Source organism: Balaenoptera acutorostrata, chromosome 19 (assembly GCF_949987535.1).
Source record: "Balaenoptera acutorostrata chromosome 19, mBalAcu1.1, whole genome shotgun sequence".
NCBI lineage: Eukaryota > Metazoa > Chordata > Mammalia > Artiodactyla > Balaenopteridae > Balaenoptera > Balaenoptera acutorostrata.
The window spans coordinates 3570484-3588873 of record NC_080082.1 but is presented as its reverse complement, the minus strand read 5'-3'; the positions used below and the strand labels follow the sequence as shown (position 1 = coordinate 3588873).

Sequence of the window (18390 nt, the reverse complement as noted above, 5' to 3'; positions counted from 1 at the left end):
CGGCTGTGGACGGAGCCAGCCCTCAGGGCGAGCACCCAGCCCTGAGACCCAGCGTCCCCTGGGTTCCAGAGGGAACAGGACGGGGACGAAGTGTCAGCGTCACATCCAAGCAGATATGAGGGGCACTGGGAATCCAGGCGGAAAGGGATGCTTTGCCTGGACAATCAACAAGAAATATGTGCTGGGTAGCTCTGTGGGGATGGTAAGAGAACAGGGTCGGGGCCTCCCTGGGGGTGCAGTGGTTAGGAACCCGCCTGCCAACGCGGGGGACGCGGGTTCCAGCCCTGGGCTGGGAGGATCCCACATGCCGCAGAGCAACTAAGCCCGTGCGCCACAACTACTGAGCCCACGCACCACAGCTACTGAAGCCCGCAAGCCAAAACTACTGAGCCCACGTGCCACAACTACGGAGCCTGCACTCTAGAGCCCATGCTCCACAACTACTGAGCCCGTGCTCCACAACTACTGAGCCTGTGCTCTAGAGCCTGTGAGCCACAGCTACTGAGCCCATGCACCACAACTATGGAGCTTGCGCTCTAGAGCCCATGCTCCACAACTACTGAGCCCGTGCTCCACAACTACTGAGCCTGTGCTCTAGAGCCTGCGAGCCACAGCTACTGAGCCCACGTGCCACAACTGTGGAGCCTGCACTCTAGAGACCGTGAGCCACAACTACTGAGCCTGTACTCTAGAGCCTGTGAGCCACAAGTACTGAGCCCCTGTGCCACAACTACTGAAGCCCGCGCGCCTAGAGCCCGTGCTCCACAACAAGAGAAGCCACCACAATGAGAAGCCCGTGCACCGCAACGAAGAGTGGCCCCTACTCGCCGCAACTAGAGAAAGCCCGTGTGCAGCAATGAAGACCCAAACGCAGCCAAAAATAAATACATAAATAAATTTATATTAAAAAAGAAAAGAGTATGGGGTCTGGGTTCAAATTCTTACTATCTGATGGCCTTGGGCAAGGGATCTAAGCCTCTAGGTTCCTCAAGTGCCCCATCTGTAAAATGGGGATAATAATAGTGTCTACGCCGGGAGACTGGATTATTATTCCCAGCCCGTCTCTCCCTCCCTTTAATAGACATGTCCATCCCTTCCTGTGCCATGGGACCGCCCAGCTCACCCATGTGGGGTTTGGCCATGTGACTTGGCTTGGCCCACACGCCGAAGCTGAGAATGCTCTCGCACGGCCTGGCTTGTGTTCTGTGCGTCTGTCACAAGAACGCACTCCGGTAGCTGCCGGCCACAGAATGAGGAGGCACAGGACACTCTGCAAATCAAGGGGCCAAGACCATCCAAAGACCCATCACCAGCCGGACCAGCCCCTCCATGATAAGCGATTCTCTGAAGCCTACCTGTGTACCCGGGTGTGCACCACCTTCTCTGCCCGCCCAAGAAGCAGGGTCCACTGCTCGTTACATGGGATCTTTACTTACAGTGCAAAAAAGAAATTATAAATCACTTTTTGGACTGTGTCAATGTCTGTAAGACAACTTGTAAAAAATGAAGCCAGTCCTTTGCAAGAAGTCCTTGTATGTGCGGACCTCCTGGGCACCCGTCTGCATGGCCCAGGCCGCTGGGAGTCCGTCTAGAAGAAAGCCTCTCCCTGGTACCCTGATGGCCGTCACTGGGCCCCGGGGTCGGCAAGAATATGTAGGCATCAGAGGTCCGGTCCACTCTACAGGGGCTGGGAAATGTCGTTCTGGACGAGGGCAGGGCCGATTCCTCTCTCCTCTTGCCACGCCTCTGCTGGTCCAGTGCCGGAATCACTCTGTCTTCCCAGCCAGCGTTCTCAGCACATCTGTCCCAGGCACCCCGGGACACGCCAAGTGACGGGCAGCCAGAGCAGGAGCCGGTGCAGGCAAATCCCCGACCCACGCGTGCCTTCTCCTCAGGCCTCAGGGTCTGTTTCTCCATCCTCCGGGCACGACCCCGTCTCCTCCAGCCAGACTAGGAGACAGAGGGGGGGCGTCAACATCTGGATGGACCCCCCACCACAGCCAGGCCCCTTTCCCTGGGAGCTCCATGGCCGGTGCCTCTGGGCGCCTTGCTTTGTACCAACGCCCCAGCTCCCTGCGCGTACGGCACTGGTGTCAGCCGCTTCTGAGAGGGGACCCCAGTGGTGCTGGGTCTCACCTGGGTCCCACGGGACTTCCCACCCATCCTCTGCCCATACCCAGCACCGAGCTCCCCCAGATCTCCGGCTGAGGTCCCTGGGATTGTACCCTTGGCCCCATCCTTGGCTTGGCCTCTTCTGAGTGCCTGCCTGGAGATGCCTTCAGGCCCAAGGCTGGGCGGGAGTCCCCGCTTCTAGATGGGGAGTTGAGACCCAGAGAGGGGGAGACCGTCCCCCAGTTAGCAGGGTAGCCTGGGCAGGGCAGGGTTCTCTCCAGTCCCTCGCTGTGGGGGGAGCCCCAGGTATCTGATCACCACTCGGAGCCCACAGCCCTGGAGGAAGTGCTGCCCTAAGTATCGCTGGTGAGAAGACCAAGGACACAGGCCACGTGCGGGGTGTGAAGTCAGGCCCCTGACTTTCCTTGTCACGAATGCTCATGGCCTCTCTGAGGCACGACTGTTCTCTGTGAGACAGGGGAGCCGAGGCCTCGTTCCCCAAATCACACGCTAACGCGCGGCAGAGCCGGGATCCAAATTCAGGGTTTTGTGACTCCAAGGCCTGTGCCCTTTCTCCTACACCTCCCTCTCTAAATGGGGAAAAGCAGAGGGTCAGGCCTGAGCTCTGCCACCGGACAGGACAGGAGGGGCCCCCTGTGCTGGTCCCTCGGCACTAATCCACCCTGGGACTCCGTGGGCTCTCACCCCGCGGACCCTGAGGAGTAACCATGAGTCTCCCCGGCACTCACACTGGCCCTGGGAGCAGGGGAGGCGGCTATGATCCCATCTTACAGACGAGAACACTGAGGCACTGAGAGAGAAGGGAGCGTAATGGCAGAGCCAAGGACCAGGGCCTCGGCTGCCCACACTCAGCTCTCTGATTAGACACTGACGCAGAAACCCAGCTCTTCTCCCACCCTGCTGTGTGCCCTCGGGTGAGTCGCTGTCCCTCTCTGAACCTCAGTTTCCCCAGCTATAAACTAGAGATAAGGGCGGTACTCACAGCCCATAGGGTTGGAGCGAGAATTAGATAAGATTTGTGGAAAGCATTTAGCCCAGTGCCGGGCACTTGAAAAGGTGACACAGGACCGTGACCAATGGCTATCACTACTGTGCACGGCCCAGCCCCAGTACCCACACGGGGCCTGGCCCGAGCCCGATGGCTTCTCCAGCTCATTCCCCCTGGTGGGCAAGCTGACATCCAAACTGAGAACTTCTGGAAAAGCCTCCCCAAGTCCCCCACTGACTCCCACCAGCCCCACATCAGCCTTGAAGGCCTGTGTCCTCTGCAGGAGCCAGGCAGGGCTCGCGTCACGACGGTTGATTGGCTGAATGACGGTAGCCACTGAGACGGCGTCTAGCCTGGCAGTCCAGAGCACAGGCTCCAGATCTCACGGCCTGGGTCTGCATCCCAACTCTGCCATGTACCAGCTGTACGGCGAGTGTCTCAACCTCTCTGAACGTCAGTTTACCCATCTACAGAATGGGGATGATGAAAACGGGACCTAACTCAAGAGTTACTATGAGACCTCAAGGAAAAATAATCCTAATCAGTAAGTCCCCTACATACGAACCTTCAAGTTGCAAACTTTCAAAGATGCAAACGTGCGTTCGCACGTCCAATCACGTAAGTTAGTTCACGTGTCTGGCGTACATTGTCACGTGTGTGCATCCTCTACAAGTGGTTGTGCGTTTGTGTACTTTACTGTACAGAACTGTATAGAGTACAGCAGTACAGTATCTTCATTTCAAGCCCGGGGTGTCCGGAAGCAAGCGTAAAAGCAGCGGTGATGTCGCTGGTACAGTACTACCCAGACATCACTGGACCGTTTTTTCAAGAGAGTAGATAGACTTGAATCCAGCAAGAAACCAGAACCTGTGCCATCAACATCAGGCACGAGTGAAACTGCAGCTCGCCCTCCGTCTCCTACTGCTGACGATCCTTCAGCTCTACCATGGCCCACCTCCTCTCCCTCCTCCTGGCAGTAACTCTTCTTGCCTGTTCCCTCGATGCCAGCCCCTGGATGCCAGCTGTTGTGCTCTACTACTGTACTTTTCAAGGGGCTGTACTGTAAGATTAAAAACGGTGTCTTTATTTTTTGTGTTTGTTTTTCATGTATTATTTGTGAAAAGTATTATAAACCTATTACAGCACAGTACTATCTAGCCAGCTGCGTTAGTTGGGTACCTACGCTAACTCTGCTGGACTTAAGAACGCGCTCTCGGAACGGAACCCGTCCGTGTGTAGGGGACTTACTGTATTATTCCCAACAGCAGCCTCAGCACCAAGCACAGGTCTGGCTCAATAAATCTGTTCACGAAAAACGTCCCACTGGCTCCAACAGTGTCCAGAAAGGGGCCGGGGGTGGGGACCCAGCAGTTTGGGCGGCTCCCACTCACCCTCTCTCTGGGAACCGTCCCACCCCCTCTCTCCTCCCTGCAGTGAGCTGCCACGGAAGGCGCGGAGATCAGCCACAGCCTGGGCGCGGGGGGGCTTCCAAGCCTGTCCTGTCCAGCTGAACCGCGGCGGCCGGCAAGACGGAGCCCCCGTTCCCCAGCTGCAGGGGAAGGCACCTCCATCCATCACCTCCGTGGGCCCGCCCGGCTGCCAGCGGGGCCTGTCTAGCTAATCACTTAACGTGCCACATCTTGCTGAGGCTGGTGCCAGGGCGAGGGGCCCACGGTGGGGTGTACGCAGAGCCGAGTGTAAATTTTTAATAAACTGGGGGTGGGGGCAGACCCACAGCCCGCAAGGGGGCCCCCGTGAGCTGTGCCCAGCCAGGCCCCCCAGACCCCCTGGCTTAGCACGGTGGCAGGGTGGCCTCACCTGCCCTCCGGGAGTCCCTCGGCAGGATCACGCCCGTGGGGGTCGGCGGGGTGACGATGATGTTGGGCACGTCCAGGTGCTTGTCGCTCAGGACGGGGGCCTCATCATGGCTGCTGCTGACACACATTTTTAGGCCTGAGAGGGCCGGCCGTGGAACACACACGCACACACACGACAGAGAGACAAGCATCAGTGGCTGCCGGGGACTGCCCACCACTCCTGCCGGCCGCCCTCCTCCAGCACTGTGCGTCCCCACGACTCAGGACACAGGGGACTGCTGTGTCCCCACGCCACAGGTGAGGAAACTGAGCCTCAGGACGGCCAAAGGACCCGTCCGAGCCTGCGCAACTTGGCGAGGGCGTGAGTTTGCTTTGCTTTGTTCACTCGTGGGACCTGGGTGTGTGACACGCAGTAGGTATTCAAAACACGGCTCTGAATGGATGAAACCCACCGGGCTTGAACTGGAACCCAGGCCTGTCCGAATCGTAGCCGGGTGTGAAGTGACCTCTCCCACGAATTATTTTCTGAGAGAGTCTGTGTGAGATCAGTGTTGTTTCTTCCTTAAGAGTGACTGAACTCACCGGAGAAACTGTCTGCGCCTGGGATTTTCTTTGGGCAATTTGGTTTCTTTAATAGAGATGGGGCTATTCAGATTTTCTGTTTCCTCTTGCGTCCATTTGGCTACGTTGCATTAATCAAGGAATCTGTCCATTTCTTCTAAGCTATTGAATTCCTTGTCTTATCTCTCCCGTAAACTCAGTACAGGTGATCCAGCCCGGCCCAGTTTTCACCTCCAGCTGACATGAAAGTACTCTCGCCAGACCCCTTCCTCATCCTCCCCATCTGAGTCAAAGCCGTCACCACGCACTGGAGACCAGAGCCTGAGCCACAGTTCTTCTGTCCTCCTTGCCCTCCAACCCTCCGGCCAGTTTAATCAACCACCAAGCCCGCAGATGCCACCGCCTCGATACCTGGGACATCCTTCCTCTCCCCGCCTCACGCCCCTCGCTAGCCTCTCCGCCTCCTGGCTTATCCCTCAGCAGCCCACCCTCCAAACAGCAGCCAGAAACGGCAAACCTGATCACACCTCGTAGCTGCTCAGAATTCTCCCTAGCTCTTGGCAAGTAGCTACAAGCAGCATTTTTCCAAAAGTGTGTTCCCTGCAACACTGGCTTCCTCAGACTCCCTCAGGAAGGGGGTTCCATGATCAAATGAGTTTGCGAATCCCATCTACTCTGTCCTTCTCTTGGAGAGTCCCATGCATGTTAGAGAATTCAAGGCTCTGAGAAGTCCTGCACTATGGAAGCTGCTTTCATTGTGCTTCACCCCGGGCTTCCTGAACTTAAATAACCTTGGTGTCTGTTTTTGGAGGGACACCTGTTACCATCTCACAAGACCATGAGTCATGAAATACAATTTGGGAAATGTTGATCATAAATTAGAGTCAGCCTCTTAGCCCAGCTTTCAGCCTTCACGGTTTGGCCCAAACATGTTTTGAAGCTTCATTCCCTGCCACCTGCCCACACGCCCCGAACTGCTCAGTCCCCCAAGTGCCCTGGGCTCCCCAGCCCTTTCGTGCCTTTGCACAGGCTGTTCCTCCTGCCTGGAGTGCTCTTTGTTGCTCTGGCAGGGTGATGAGCTCCTACTGATGCTTCAAAACCCAGTACAGTAGGCTCTTCTGTGGGGGAAGATGTCCCGGATATCTGACCCCACTCCTTCAGTCTGAGGTCTTCCAGTGCTCATCTCACCGTATGGAAACAACTAGTTCTGTCTCCCTTTACTGTGCGCGTCTGGAGGACAGCCGCTACTCACTCAGCCATGTGTCCCTTGAACCTAGCATTCTGCCTGGGACAGAGCAAGTAGGGGTGCTTTCAATTTTAAATAAAAAACAGCTTCAGGCACTGCTGAATTGGGTAGTCACATCTCTGTCTCTATGTGCCATCACTTCGGTATTTTTTTTTTCCCCCAAACAGCCCCAGACTGGATTGCATCAGCTCCAGTATCTGAGCCTCTAGCCAACATCAGGAGCCGAGCAGTGGGTTGGCCTTCCCTGACCCCCACTGGGACAGTGCTCCTAAATGACCACTGTAGGGTTGGTGTGGTGGTTCTCAAGTATGTCCCCAACAGGGGGAGTCTAATTCCCCTCCTCTCCAGCATGGGATGGACTGAGGATGAATTCTAATGCCTAGAAAAAGAGGGAAGGGATGGCGTGTGACTTCCAGGAGAGGTCATAAAAGACACTGCACTTCCTTCGTGCTCTCGCTCTGGGGAAGCCAGCCGCCACGTTGTAAGGATGCGCAAGCAGCCTGAGGAGAAGCCCAGGTGGTGAGCCAACAGCCGTGGGAGGGAGCCACCTAGGAAGTGAGTCCGCCAGCCCAGGCAAGCCTGCAGATGAGACCACAGGCCCAGCCGACAGCTTGACTGTAACCTCACGAGACCCTCTGTGACGGAACCTCCCAGCTAAATCATCCCTGAATTCCCAACCCCCAGAAACTGTGAGATAATAAATATTTAAGCCACTAAGTTTGGGGGTGATTTGTTACGCAGCAGTAGATAACTGATACAGTCAGCACAGCTTGCCTGTCCTTGAAACCCCATTCCTGTTTCCCCGCTAGGGAGCCCCTGTGGCCCCCTGAATCTAACAGCCTGGTTAGTTTTGTAGAAAGAGGCCATGTCCCCTGCATCAGACTACAAGCCCCTCAGGAGTACCCACCAAGGCCGCTGCCAACCTTCTTTAAAGCCTTAATATGCTGTTTCTTCCTGCCGTCTTACACAGAAGCCCAGAATGTAAAACAGATAAAAAGAAGCCACTTGGAGGAGCCCTCCTGTTATCACTGCACCAGTCAGCATTTAAGGATCATTGGCCACGTGCCAGACACTTCCTCCTTCAGTCTTCATGGCTACCCTGTGAGATGCAAACTCACAGACTGAGGACCAGAGAGGGTAAGAGCTTGCACAGCGGTGAACAGCTAGTGCACAGGCAGGGGCAGGATCTGAACCCAAACCCGAGTCTGACTCCAAAAGCTTCTGCTTCTTGTAACCACAATCCTGTAACAGAGCCAGGAAACTATCTGAAAGGTGCCTGAGAGTAAATATGTTTTACTTTGGGGGCTATGCAGTCTCTGTTGCAACTTCTCAGCTCTGCCACTGAGGGCAAACACAGCCACAGACAATATGTAAATGAGTGGGTGGGGCTGTGTGCCAATAAAACTTTATTTACTAAAATAGGAGGAGCAGCCAGCTTTGGCCCAAGGGCTGTGGTTTGCCACTGCCAGCGCTATAACATCCAGGGGACGTGGAGTTTGGATCAGGGACATGCCTGCCGTCCTAACAGGCAACAAAGGAACCTCAAAAGCCTGAGGCTCGTTAATGCCAAAACCAAAACCCAAATCCCAAACCTGGCTGCTGCCGGAAAGTGACAGGTGGTGGGCGTGGGGAAATGAACGGAACGAATGAATGGGAAGTACTTGCCCAGCGAGCTGGGGCCAAGAGGGTGCTCGGTCCCTGCTAGCTTCCTCTAGAATCATCCATAAAGCGCGTCTCGGGGAGCACCGGCCACAAAAGCGAGCTCTGATTATTATTATCTGTAACCGAAGGGAGCCTCCCTGCTCAGTCTCCAAGGCCCCTTCCTCGGGGAATATCCCAAAGTTCTAAAATAAAAGGCTAATGGAGAAAAACCACACTCCTCCCAGGGCCAGCATTTGCATTTTAACATGTTCTGGGAGCTCGGTGACAAAGCCCACATTCTTAATCCGGAAGCATCAGGTCACTCGGTGGGCCCTGGAGAGATGCTGGAGGCTGAGAAGAGACAGGGGAGGGGGGAGGGGAGGGGAGAAGGGAGGGGAGGGGAGGGGGAGGGGAAGGGAGGGGAAGGGGGAGAGGGGAGGGAAGGGGGAGAGGGGAGGGACGGGGGAGAGGGGAGGGAAGGGGGAGGGGAAGGGGAGGGGAGGAGAGAGAGGAGGAGATGGGGGAGGAGAGAGGAAGGAGGGAGAAGGGAGGGAGGGAGAGAAGGGAGGAGGGAGAAGGAGGGGAAGGAGGAGGGAGGAGAGGGCGGGAAAGGAGGGGGCCGGGACTCCAGCCCCTCTCAACCCCCCAGGGCCGCCCAGCCTCAGAGCAGGGGTGGCTGAGCAGGAGGGAGCAGCTCTCAGGAGATAAAGCCGACTTTAGGGATTAAAAGCAAATGCCAACCCTGCCCCAGACAAGAAGCTCATTTGTGCTAAAGCCAGAATGGTTATTTGTTAATTATGTGCCCGACTCAGGCCAGTGAGAGCCCATTTCCTGAGAGGAAGGGCTTGGCTGGGATCCCAGGGGGCGGGGCCCCAGGAGGGAGGAAGCAGGGCCCCAGGGCTGCTGAAGACTTTGACTGGGGATGCATGGGGAGCTTGCGCAGGAAGCCTTCCGGGCTGGCAGCTGTCACCCGCCTCAACCAGGCCCTGCTCTGGGGCACACGCCTTCTCAGTTGTGGAGATGGAACAAGCTGGGCCAGACCTCTCTGGCCTCCTGGCGCCCACTTTCCCACGGGGGAAACGCGGAGGCTGTGATGGGAGGCCAGGCAGACTGCCTCTGAAGCCTGGTTCTGCCCTTGCCCTTGCCCCGCTCCAGGGCAGTGGTTTTCCATCTTGGCTGCCTACTGCGGCCACCTGGAAAGTTTAAAAAATATCCCGAGGTGGGTCTGGGGGCGGGGGGACCCTGCCCCCAGGGGGCCAGATTTCAACTGTGCTACACAGGCCACCAGGACTTTAAAAAGTTCCTGGGTGAGTCTGACAGCAGGGCTGGGACCCCCTGAGCTAGGGCACCTGGGAACACACGGCTTTCCTCTCCGAGCCTCAGTATCCACGGCTGGAAAAATGGAGCTCTGATACCAGTCTTGTAGGAACGAAATACAAGGCATGGGGCGTGTGGCTGGCCAGTGTGGGAGAAGTGGCCTGGGGTCAAATACTGGGGGAGGTGAGCACTGCTGCCGCCTCCCACAGAGACGAGCCACCCCTTCTTAAGCACCCCCCGTGCCAGGCTCTGGGCGGAGTCCACACTAATCCTCACACCATCCCTCGGATTGCACACTAGGGTCATGGCCATTCTCCAGCGAGAAAACCAAGGCTTGGAGAAGGAAGGTGACGTGTCTGAGGACACGCAGAGGCCAGGTGGCTCCCAGGCCTGAGCACCCATCTCACTCCTTCCGGTATCAGCCACCACTTCTCATCCTTCAGAAGCCCTGAGCCAGGCCTAGCCTCTGTTCAGGATGCCCCAGGCACGGGGGACACCGCACCATTCCTGGCCCCCAAGCCACCCAGAGGCCGCCAAGAGCAGGCATCGTGGCTTAAGGGCGCCCTCTGCTGGATCTTTTGAAAATGGCGCTCGATCAGCACCCTTGTGCCAGCTCGCAGACCCTGCCTGGGACCACGTCCCTGGGACCATATCCACTCTTCCCCAAGGCACCATCACACAGTGGCCCTGCCGGGCCCACAGTGCAGTGGGAGGCCAGAACGTACACCTGGGTTCCTCCACTGGCGGGGCTCCACCTCTGGGCCTCTTCCTCACCTGCAAAAATGGGGGTACTTCATATTCTCCACCTCCAGGGGGCGCTGAGTGGATTAGGAGCCACACTGAAGCCTTCACTCCAGCCAAGGGGTCTGATTGTTACATGCATTTCGCAGGCGAGGAAACCACAGAACCCGCCTTGCAGTGCACACTCAATAAACACAAGCTGTTATTAATAACATGATATTCTAACCTTAGCACTTATTCACTGATTCAGCCAATTCTGAGCACCACCTGCCCTCTGCGTGCAGGTCAGGGACCTTGTCTCATCCCTGCAGTCACACAGCTGTTTGCGGAGTGACTCTGAAAAGATATTCCTGGTTCCAACTTAACACTCAAAGGAGACCCTTTCTCCTCATTGGGTTGGAAGGGCCACGGGCTCGGGAAGGAGGAAAAACTGAATCTGACTCTCAATCCTCCTGCTTCCCTTCTGTGACTTCCCCGAGCCCGGCCTGCTCACCTGCAGGGTGAGGGGATGCTTCCTTTCCCCTGCAGTGCACGGATAAAGCCCCCAGCACAGAGCCAGGCCCAGGGGAGATGCTCAGTCCACAGGCATCTATTGTGCACCTACTGTGTGCTGGGCATTGTTCCCGGTGCTGGGGACACAGCCGAGAACAAGACAGTCTCAGCAGATGTTTCTCTGCTCCTCCCGCCACACACTGACTTCCTCTGCCTCTTGCTTCAGGCCCCAGCAGCAAACTAGGACCCCAAAGAGTTCAGAGGAGGCTGGAAAAAAATAACGAGGGTCCCCTCTGATCCAAGCCATTGTCGGGAGGGGCCCACATGGGTGATCTGTGACAACAGTGCTCCCGGGAGGCCGGGGTCTGTGTGAGCATTTTGCAGGGATTCATTATTTGGTCCTTCCAACGAGGCCCATCTTCCAGATGGACACCCTGGGGCACAGAGAACTCACAGGGGATTTGGCACAGAGCCTGTCCTCCTGGGGGCCAGGAAGCAAAGAAACACCTTGCAGAGCCTGGGTCAGTGATAGGAGGAAGGAACAGATGACGGCAGGGAGCAGCAGGCCTGGGGGAGACGGCGGGAGTCAGAAAAGGATTCCCAGAGGGGGCCCGACCCGAGAGCAGCCGCAGAGATGGCAGGGAGGGCTCTCGGGTCAGCAGCAGCACGCACAAAGGCCCTGGGGCCAGGCGGAGACTTGGGCTGGCACTAATTCCTCAGAGACAACCGGGTGTCTGGATTTAGTGCAGGTCTTTCAAAAAAAACAAATGGACAAATGCCCCCGAGGGTTCCAGATGCACTTAATCTTTTTTTTCTTTTTTTTTTAAATTCCAATTAAGGGGAAAGCCTTGCATTATTACGAATGAGGCCAGGGCGGACGGGGGTTTTACCTTTTCTCGGCAGCCCGGGCCCAATGGAGATGGCAGTGGATGTTTTAAATCTCTTTTTAATGAAGGAAAAAGCCCCAGCTTGCGTCAGGGATGAGCTAGCGAAGCGAGAAGCTGGGAGGAGGAGCCAGAGAGGAAGAAGCTTCGCCACCGCCAAGTGGGAAGCGTGCTCACCTCCCCAGCTGGACGGCCACCGCCTCCCCGCCTCTGCTGGACTCTGCAGTCCCTCCCTCCCCGCCAGCCCTGCCCGGTCCTGGTGGGCGGGCCTTTCTCCTCCTCACACCAGCCCCTTGGGAAGGCTTCTCGGGGTCTCGGCCAGCAGGGTGAGGGCTCAGATGGCGGCGGGGCCAGTCCAGCCCCATCACGTCTCCTCTGTGTGATGCGCAAGCAGCCCCACCCCCGGCCCTCAGTCTTCTGGCCTCTAAAATGGACTCAAGAGTAGGCCTGCCCTCAGAGGATGATGGAAAACTGAAGGCAAAGAAAATCCGGAAAGCCGTTGACGCCTGCCTGGGCCGTGGGAAACGCGTGGTGTGTGTAGCTCTGGGTCCTCAGCCTCGGCACTGCTGACGTCTGGGGCCAGGTTATTCTTTGCGGTGGGGCGGTCCTGTGCTTTGAAGGGGGATGAGCAGCACCCTGGCCTCCAGAGGCTGTAGCTCCCGCATTTGTGACAACAGGAAGTGTCCCCTGGGGGGACAGGGTTGTCAGGTAAGATTCAGGACAAATAATTTTTTTTAGTATAAGTATGTCCCATGCTACATGTGGGACGTACGTACGTATCCTAGACAATTAGTCCCCGTTTATCTGAATTCAAATGTAACTGGGCATCCCATTTTATGTTTTCTTTCCCTCCTAAATCTGGCAGCTCTACCTGGTGGGGGGCAAGGTACCCCAGAGCTGAGAACCGCCATCAGAGCTGTTACTGACTGAGACGATGTTTGGGTATTTCAGAGCAGGTGCCTGGGAGCAGGTGGTTTCCTTTGTCCCGAGTGGTTCCAAGGCACATCTGCGTGGCTTGAGGCTGGCCTGAGCCACAGGACCGGCCTCCCCAGTGTGCCCTTCACCAGCTGTGCGGGCTGAGCAAGCTTCTTAACCTCTCTGAGCCTGTGTTTCCTCCGCTGCAAAGAGGCTGCAAGTGGTTGGCCCCTTGGTGGAATAAAGATTTGAACTTTCGCCCTACATACTAACCCATAACCTGCAGGGCTCTCGTAAGGACATGTGACATCTGGCAGAAGGTGTCTGGGGCAGCCTGGTTAACAGCAGGGGGCCAATCGTTATTAATGCTATTAATAGTTACTACTGCTATTAATAGGATATTGCGGTTATTACTGTGCAAATAGGCAAGGAGATTCCAGTTAGTCCCAGAGGAAGGAGGTGACTGGTGTTATCCAGAGCAAACCGGGGAGCACCTGGGGGAGTCTGGGCCCTGAGGATAGGGACGTGTCCCCCAGCTGTGGGCAGCTGAGGCCTGAGAGGGGTGCAGACGGGCAGCCAGACAGCAGAGCCCTCCAAAGACTGGGAGAGAGGTGAGAGCAGGCTGACTTATTATTACATATTCTTTTGCACATTTTACATTCTGTACCATGCAGATGTTTTACATATTCAAAAAATAAAATAATTGAAAAGAGAAATAAAACATCTTCTGAGGAGGGGTGGACATAGACAGATTTAGGAGGTGGAATGGGGAAAAGGGGGTGGTGGGGCATTCCTGCTGCAGGCGAGGTCTGATCAAGTTGAGGAGGTGAGACAGTAAAAAGGCAGTGAAAGGGCCAGGGGGAGAATTCGGAGTATAGGCCTGGAGAGGCAGGAAGGGAGATGGGAACGCCACCAGGAACACTCCTTCTCCCTTGAATCACTGAGGAGCGTGGCCCAGTGTGTGGTCGCAGGAGCCCAGGAAGCTGGGAGTCAGCCTCACAGAGTCCTGGGCAGTGGGGTCGAGCCGGTCTCCCCAGGCCAGAGACAAGGGCAGCTGGAAGAGACTCAGGGCCATCTGAGTCCTGCTCTCACCTCACTCCCCAGCCACCCAGCTCTTTTTCACCTCTTCACTTGGAGACAGCCATGATTACTGTTTTCTTGTGTCTCCTTCCAGAATATTCTATGTATATACGTGCAAATATGTTCACAGGCATATGCCTCTTCTTTTTCCAATACAGGTGGTGGCAACAGAGCCACTGTTTTGCACCTTGTTCTTTTCACTTCACTGCAAGTGTGGGAAATGGCTCTCTATCCGTTCAGACAGAGCTGCCGGTCCTTTTTCACAGCTGTAGAGTATTCCCCTGCACGGCCCACCCTGCTGACCCACGGGTGGGAAGCCCACGGCTGGGCCATCAGGGTGTGTCTCGAGGAGCCGAGGCTGGCTGTGGCGGGTGGCTGTGACGGGGGCTCTGGCTTAAAGGACACGTGTCCTCGGCGCCAGGCCCTTCCTGTCCCACAGCGCCTGGTCTGAGCCTCCGGCCCAAGTAGATGCCGGGCTGTGCGGCCCAGACCCACCCCTCTAGGGCCAGGCTAGTCCCCAGCGGCCCAGATGCTGCCCGCGGCTGGCTCACGGTTCAGCCCCTCCCAGGGCCTGCCCTCAGCCCAGGAAAGCTGTTCACCCAGCTGGGTGGAGCTGGGGTGAGGCAAGCAAGACGCTTAGGGCACACAGCTTAAGGAGGCACCGGCTCTCAGGGCCAGCCCTCCCCAGTAGGTGGCCAGATGAAAGGCCTGTCCCCCTCCGTCCAGGACAGCTCTGCAGGGCCACTCAGCTCCCGAACTCCCATGGGACGGGCGGAAGCCCAGCCCCGCCCTCAGCCAGCCTGGCTGCCCACGGTGGGCGTTGATGCCACAAGCGCTCCCCAGGCCACAGGTCTGTCCTGCCACCTGGGACAGACTGAGGACAGCTGTCCGTTTGTGTGCTGGACTCCCGGGCAAGTCAGTAATCTCTCAGGGTGGACACCAGGATCCCTTACTATTGCTTTGGCCATGGAAGGCCTGGCCCACGGTCATAAATAAAATTTCAAAGCCGCTCCAAAAGGGAAGAAGGCGTGTGGGCACATCTTAGCACGTCTGCGTGCACACCGCATCCCTGGCCCCATTCCCAGCTCCTGACGCGCCTCTTCCCCTCCAGCAGCAGCCCTGGCCCGGGGGGCGTCTAACTCTGCCTGTTTTAGAGTTAAAAACAAAAAGCACTGATTCAGGGAGTTGAAGACCCTCAGCCAGGTCACACGAGACCTGGACCTGTTGACCCATCTCTGAGCTTCACACCCACCTGTCTCGGGCCCCGCGAAGCCCGTGAGGCAGAAGCATTAGGATGGGCGAGGGAGGGGGAGGGACGGTCAGAGGCAGACGTGGGGCAGCTCCGTCCTGGCCCAGAATCACGTCTACACCCCAACCGTGAGGCTGAGGAACCATGGCCCAGGAGGGAGAGAGGAATTCCACAGGCCTGGCGGAGCCAGGCCGGTCCGCCTTCTGGGCCAGCCGCGTGCCAGCAGCTGACACTCGGTGAACACGGCCCTCGCCTGGGGGTCCTGAGCAGCACGAGGTCCCTGTCCACTGAGAGCAGCCAGCAGCAGGCAGTGGGTCCAGCGCCACCTCCCCTCCTCCGTGTCCCGTCCCCTCCCTCCTGCCCTCCCAGGAGGCTCACGCTCCATCCTGCCTTCACTCCTCACAGGCCAGGCCCAGAGGAAACTGCGGGCACGGAACTGGGTGGCGGGGGGTCCTCGTGTCCGGGGTGCCCGGTCAGGTTCCCGAGGCCCTCAGGGCCCCAGCACGGCCACATGCTAGCCGTGTGACCTGGGGCGGGGAGCTTTACCACCCTATGCCTCAGTTTCCCCCTCTGTACACGGCGGGTCATGAGCAAGCCTCCTCAGAGCCTTGCTGAGCGGATGGCAGGAGAGGCGGGAAGGCAGGAGATGCGGGAAGGCGGGAGATGCGGGAAGGCGGGAGATGCGGGAAGGCGGGAGATGCGGGAAGGCGGGAGATGCAGGAAGGCGGGAGATGCGGGAAGGCGGGAGTGGACCTCCCTACTGGGCCGAGGGAGTGAGATGGCACAGCCGCCCCAGCCGTCCAGGGACGGTCCTGGGAGGGTCCCACATCTTAGTTAAAGTCGAGAGAGTGTTCATTCCGCAAACATTTATTGTGTCCCTACTGTGCGCTGACCCACAGCCGGGAACAGGGCTCCAGGGATGAGCAAGGCTGCGTGATTCCTGACCCCGTGGAGCCCCGAGAATAAGGAGGAGGCAAAGGTTAATCCCGTGTGGGCCCCAGTTCGGGACTGAGACTCCTCTCCCACCTGCTGTGAGCCGTGGGCCCTCCCTCCCTCCTTTGGAAGGACAGCAGGTGCTGGGTATAATAAATCCCTGCCGTGAGCCAGGAGGGCTGACAGCTGTCCCCGGGGGTTGGGGTGGGGCCAAACTAAGCCCCATCTGCTTCAGCGTTTAGAAGAGGCTTTGATTGCCCACCCCTCCAATGAGCAGGCTGGGGGTCTCCTAGCCCCCCGAGCCCCTGTCTCCCGGTCAGAGATCTGTTCAGAAGGTTCCAGAACAAGCCCTCGATTGGAGCCTGCATCCCTGAAGCCCAGCCAAGCTAGCTTGGTCCTTGTCACCTTTGGGTATCAGTCTATACCCCAGGCCCACCTGAAAAGCAAGGGCACGGGCCCCGGACGGTGGTTCTCACCCCAGGCCACACAGGAAAACCACCTGGGAAGCTTCATCCAAACTAAATCCTGGCCCTGGGCAGCACACGGGGCTGTCCCTTCCGGTAGGCGCCTCGAGTGGTCCTGACGTGCAGTGGAGGACGAGGCCGCTGCTCTGGAGTGATTCCAGTGCCTCCCGTTACTTGGAAAAGACATTTTTGATACGACACTCAGCTGCCGTGGCCCTGCCTGTCCCAGTGACCTCCGCCCCTCCTGCTTGGCCCCCGGCCCCGCCCCCAATTCCAACCACATTCGACTCCTCGCTGCTCATCGGCTCACCAAGCCCGTTCCCGTCTCAGGGCCCTTGCTGCTGTTCCCTCTGCCCAGAACACTGTTCCCTGCGTTGTGTGCCTGGCTCCAGTGTCGGCACTACACAGAGGTCCTCACTTGCCTCAAGCCCCTCTACTGCACCTCTTTGTTCAACTCCCTTTGCAGCTCTCACCACAAAGTCTACCAGCCCGGGTCACGTGCTCACACATTCATTTCTGTCCCCTGTACGTGGGGGCAGGGGGGCCGTGCTTGTCGCTGCCGTGTCCCTGGACCCAGTGCAGTGCCCGGCACGTGGCAGGCGCTCAAGGACCGTTTGCCGAACAAATGGAAAGTCACACAGGAGCACAGCTCTGGCCTGGGCCTCTCCTCCACGGGAAGGGAGCACCTGCTGTGTGTCGGGCTCTGTTCCGGGGTGTGCAGGGGTGGCGAGGTTACGGACGCCCCCCAGGACCTCCACAGGCGGGAAGCCCCGGCCCATTTCACAGGTGGGAACACTAAACCTCAGTAAATTAAGATACTGAGTCTTGGCCATTCTCTACCTTGGGGTGGATCCCACTGTGTGACCTTCCCTTTAACGGTACGGAACCAGCACGGTTCTGAAAACTGCTCAGGATGTATTAGCCAAACGAATGCCTTTGTCTCCTACCTCTGTGTTGCGCTCCTGTCCCCGACGATGACTAAACCCCAGCTCCCTCCAGCCCCATCCGGCCAGGGCGATCCTCAGCCTGCCCACCTGCCATCCTCCTCCAATCCCTCTGACACCCTCCTGCTGCCGGCCTTTGCCCGGGTAGCGCGTGTGGCCTGGGCCACGGTCCCGTCCCACTCTTTCCCAGGCCAGCTCCTTCAGGCGTGCTGCTTCCTCAGCGGTGCCGTCCCCGGGCTGGGCGGTGGTTTCTGTCCTAGCACGGAGGAGTTGTGCTCGGACATCTGTTCCAAGTAACCTGCATCTCCTCCTTACTTTCTGGGCTCCAGGGGGGTCAGTGACCGTGGCCGCCTTGCTCAGCCCTGAAGCCCTGTACCCGGCTGTGGGTTGGCACAGAGTAGGGACACAATCAATGTTTGTGTGATGAACAATCTCTCCACCAACTCTGGACCCTGCTGCGGGGCAGCTGGAACCGTGTGTTTGCACTAGAATGGGGCAGTGCGGGGTGACTCTCACTTGTGCTGCGATCCGGGGCTGGTCTTGGGCCTCCAAACGCCAATCAGAAAAATGGGCGTCATAACTGCCACCTCCCAACCACCTAAGCCTGGGCTACAGGGAGCGGAGGCTCTGAGCCCCAAAAGGGAGCCGGGAAAGACGCCCGAGCAGTCAGGGGTCCCAGTGCCCAGTGTCCTGGGGAATGCACCTGTGTCCTCCTCGGTCCCCACCCTCACCATGATCGTATACTCCACAAAAGAGACTATAAAAAAGCCCCGACGTCAGCCGAATCTCCACAGTGGGGCATCCTACAAAGCACCTGACCCCTCCTCCTTAGGACAGTCAAGGTCACAAAGACAAGGAACTTCTGAGAAACTGGCCCAGCCCAGAGGGGCCTAAGGAGACATGATGACTAAACGTAAGGTGGGTCCCAGGTGGGATCTGGGGACAGAATAGGGACGTTCGGTAAAAACTAGGAAATTAGAATAAA

General features: G+C 57.6%; 1 protein-coding gene across 2 annotated transcripts in view; it reads right to left on the bottom strand.

Moving 5' to 3' along the window:
* Nucleotides 1–881: 881 nt before the first annotated feature.
* C19H16orf74 (chromosome 19 C16orf74 homolog) overlaps nt 882–18390 on the bottom strand; it is a 31820-nt gene continuing 14311 nt past the window's right edge. The window contains exons 1-2 of one of the 2 annotated variants that reach the window (XM_007172587.2): nt 4940–5111; nt 882–1950 (exon numbers count right to left, since the gene is read on the bottom strand). In XM_007172587.2, the coding sequence (XP_007172649.2) occupies nt 1892–1950; nt 4940–5066 (186 nt within the window). In that variant the 5' untranslated portion in view covers nt 5067–5111 and the 3' untranslated portion in view covers nt 882–1891. Of the gene's footprint in view, nt 1951–4939; nt 5112–18390 lie in introns of those variants that run through there. The other variant, XR_009006183.1, reaches the window with a different exon arrangement.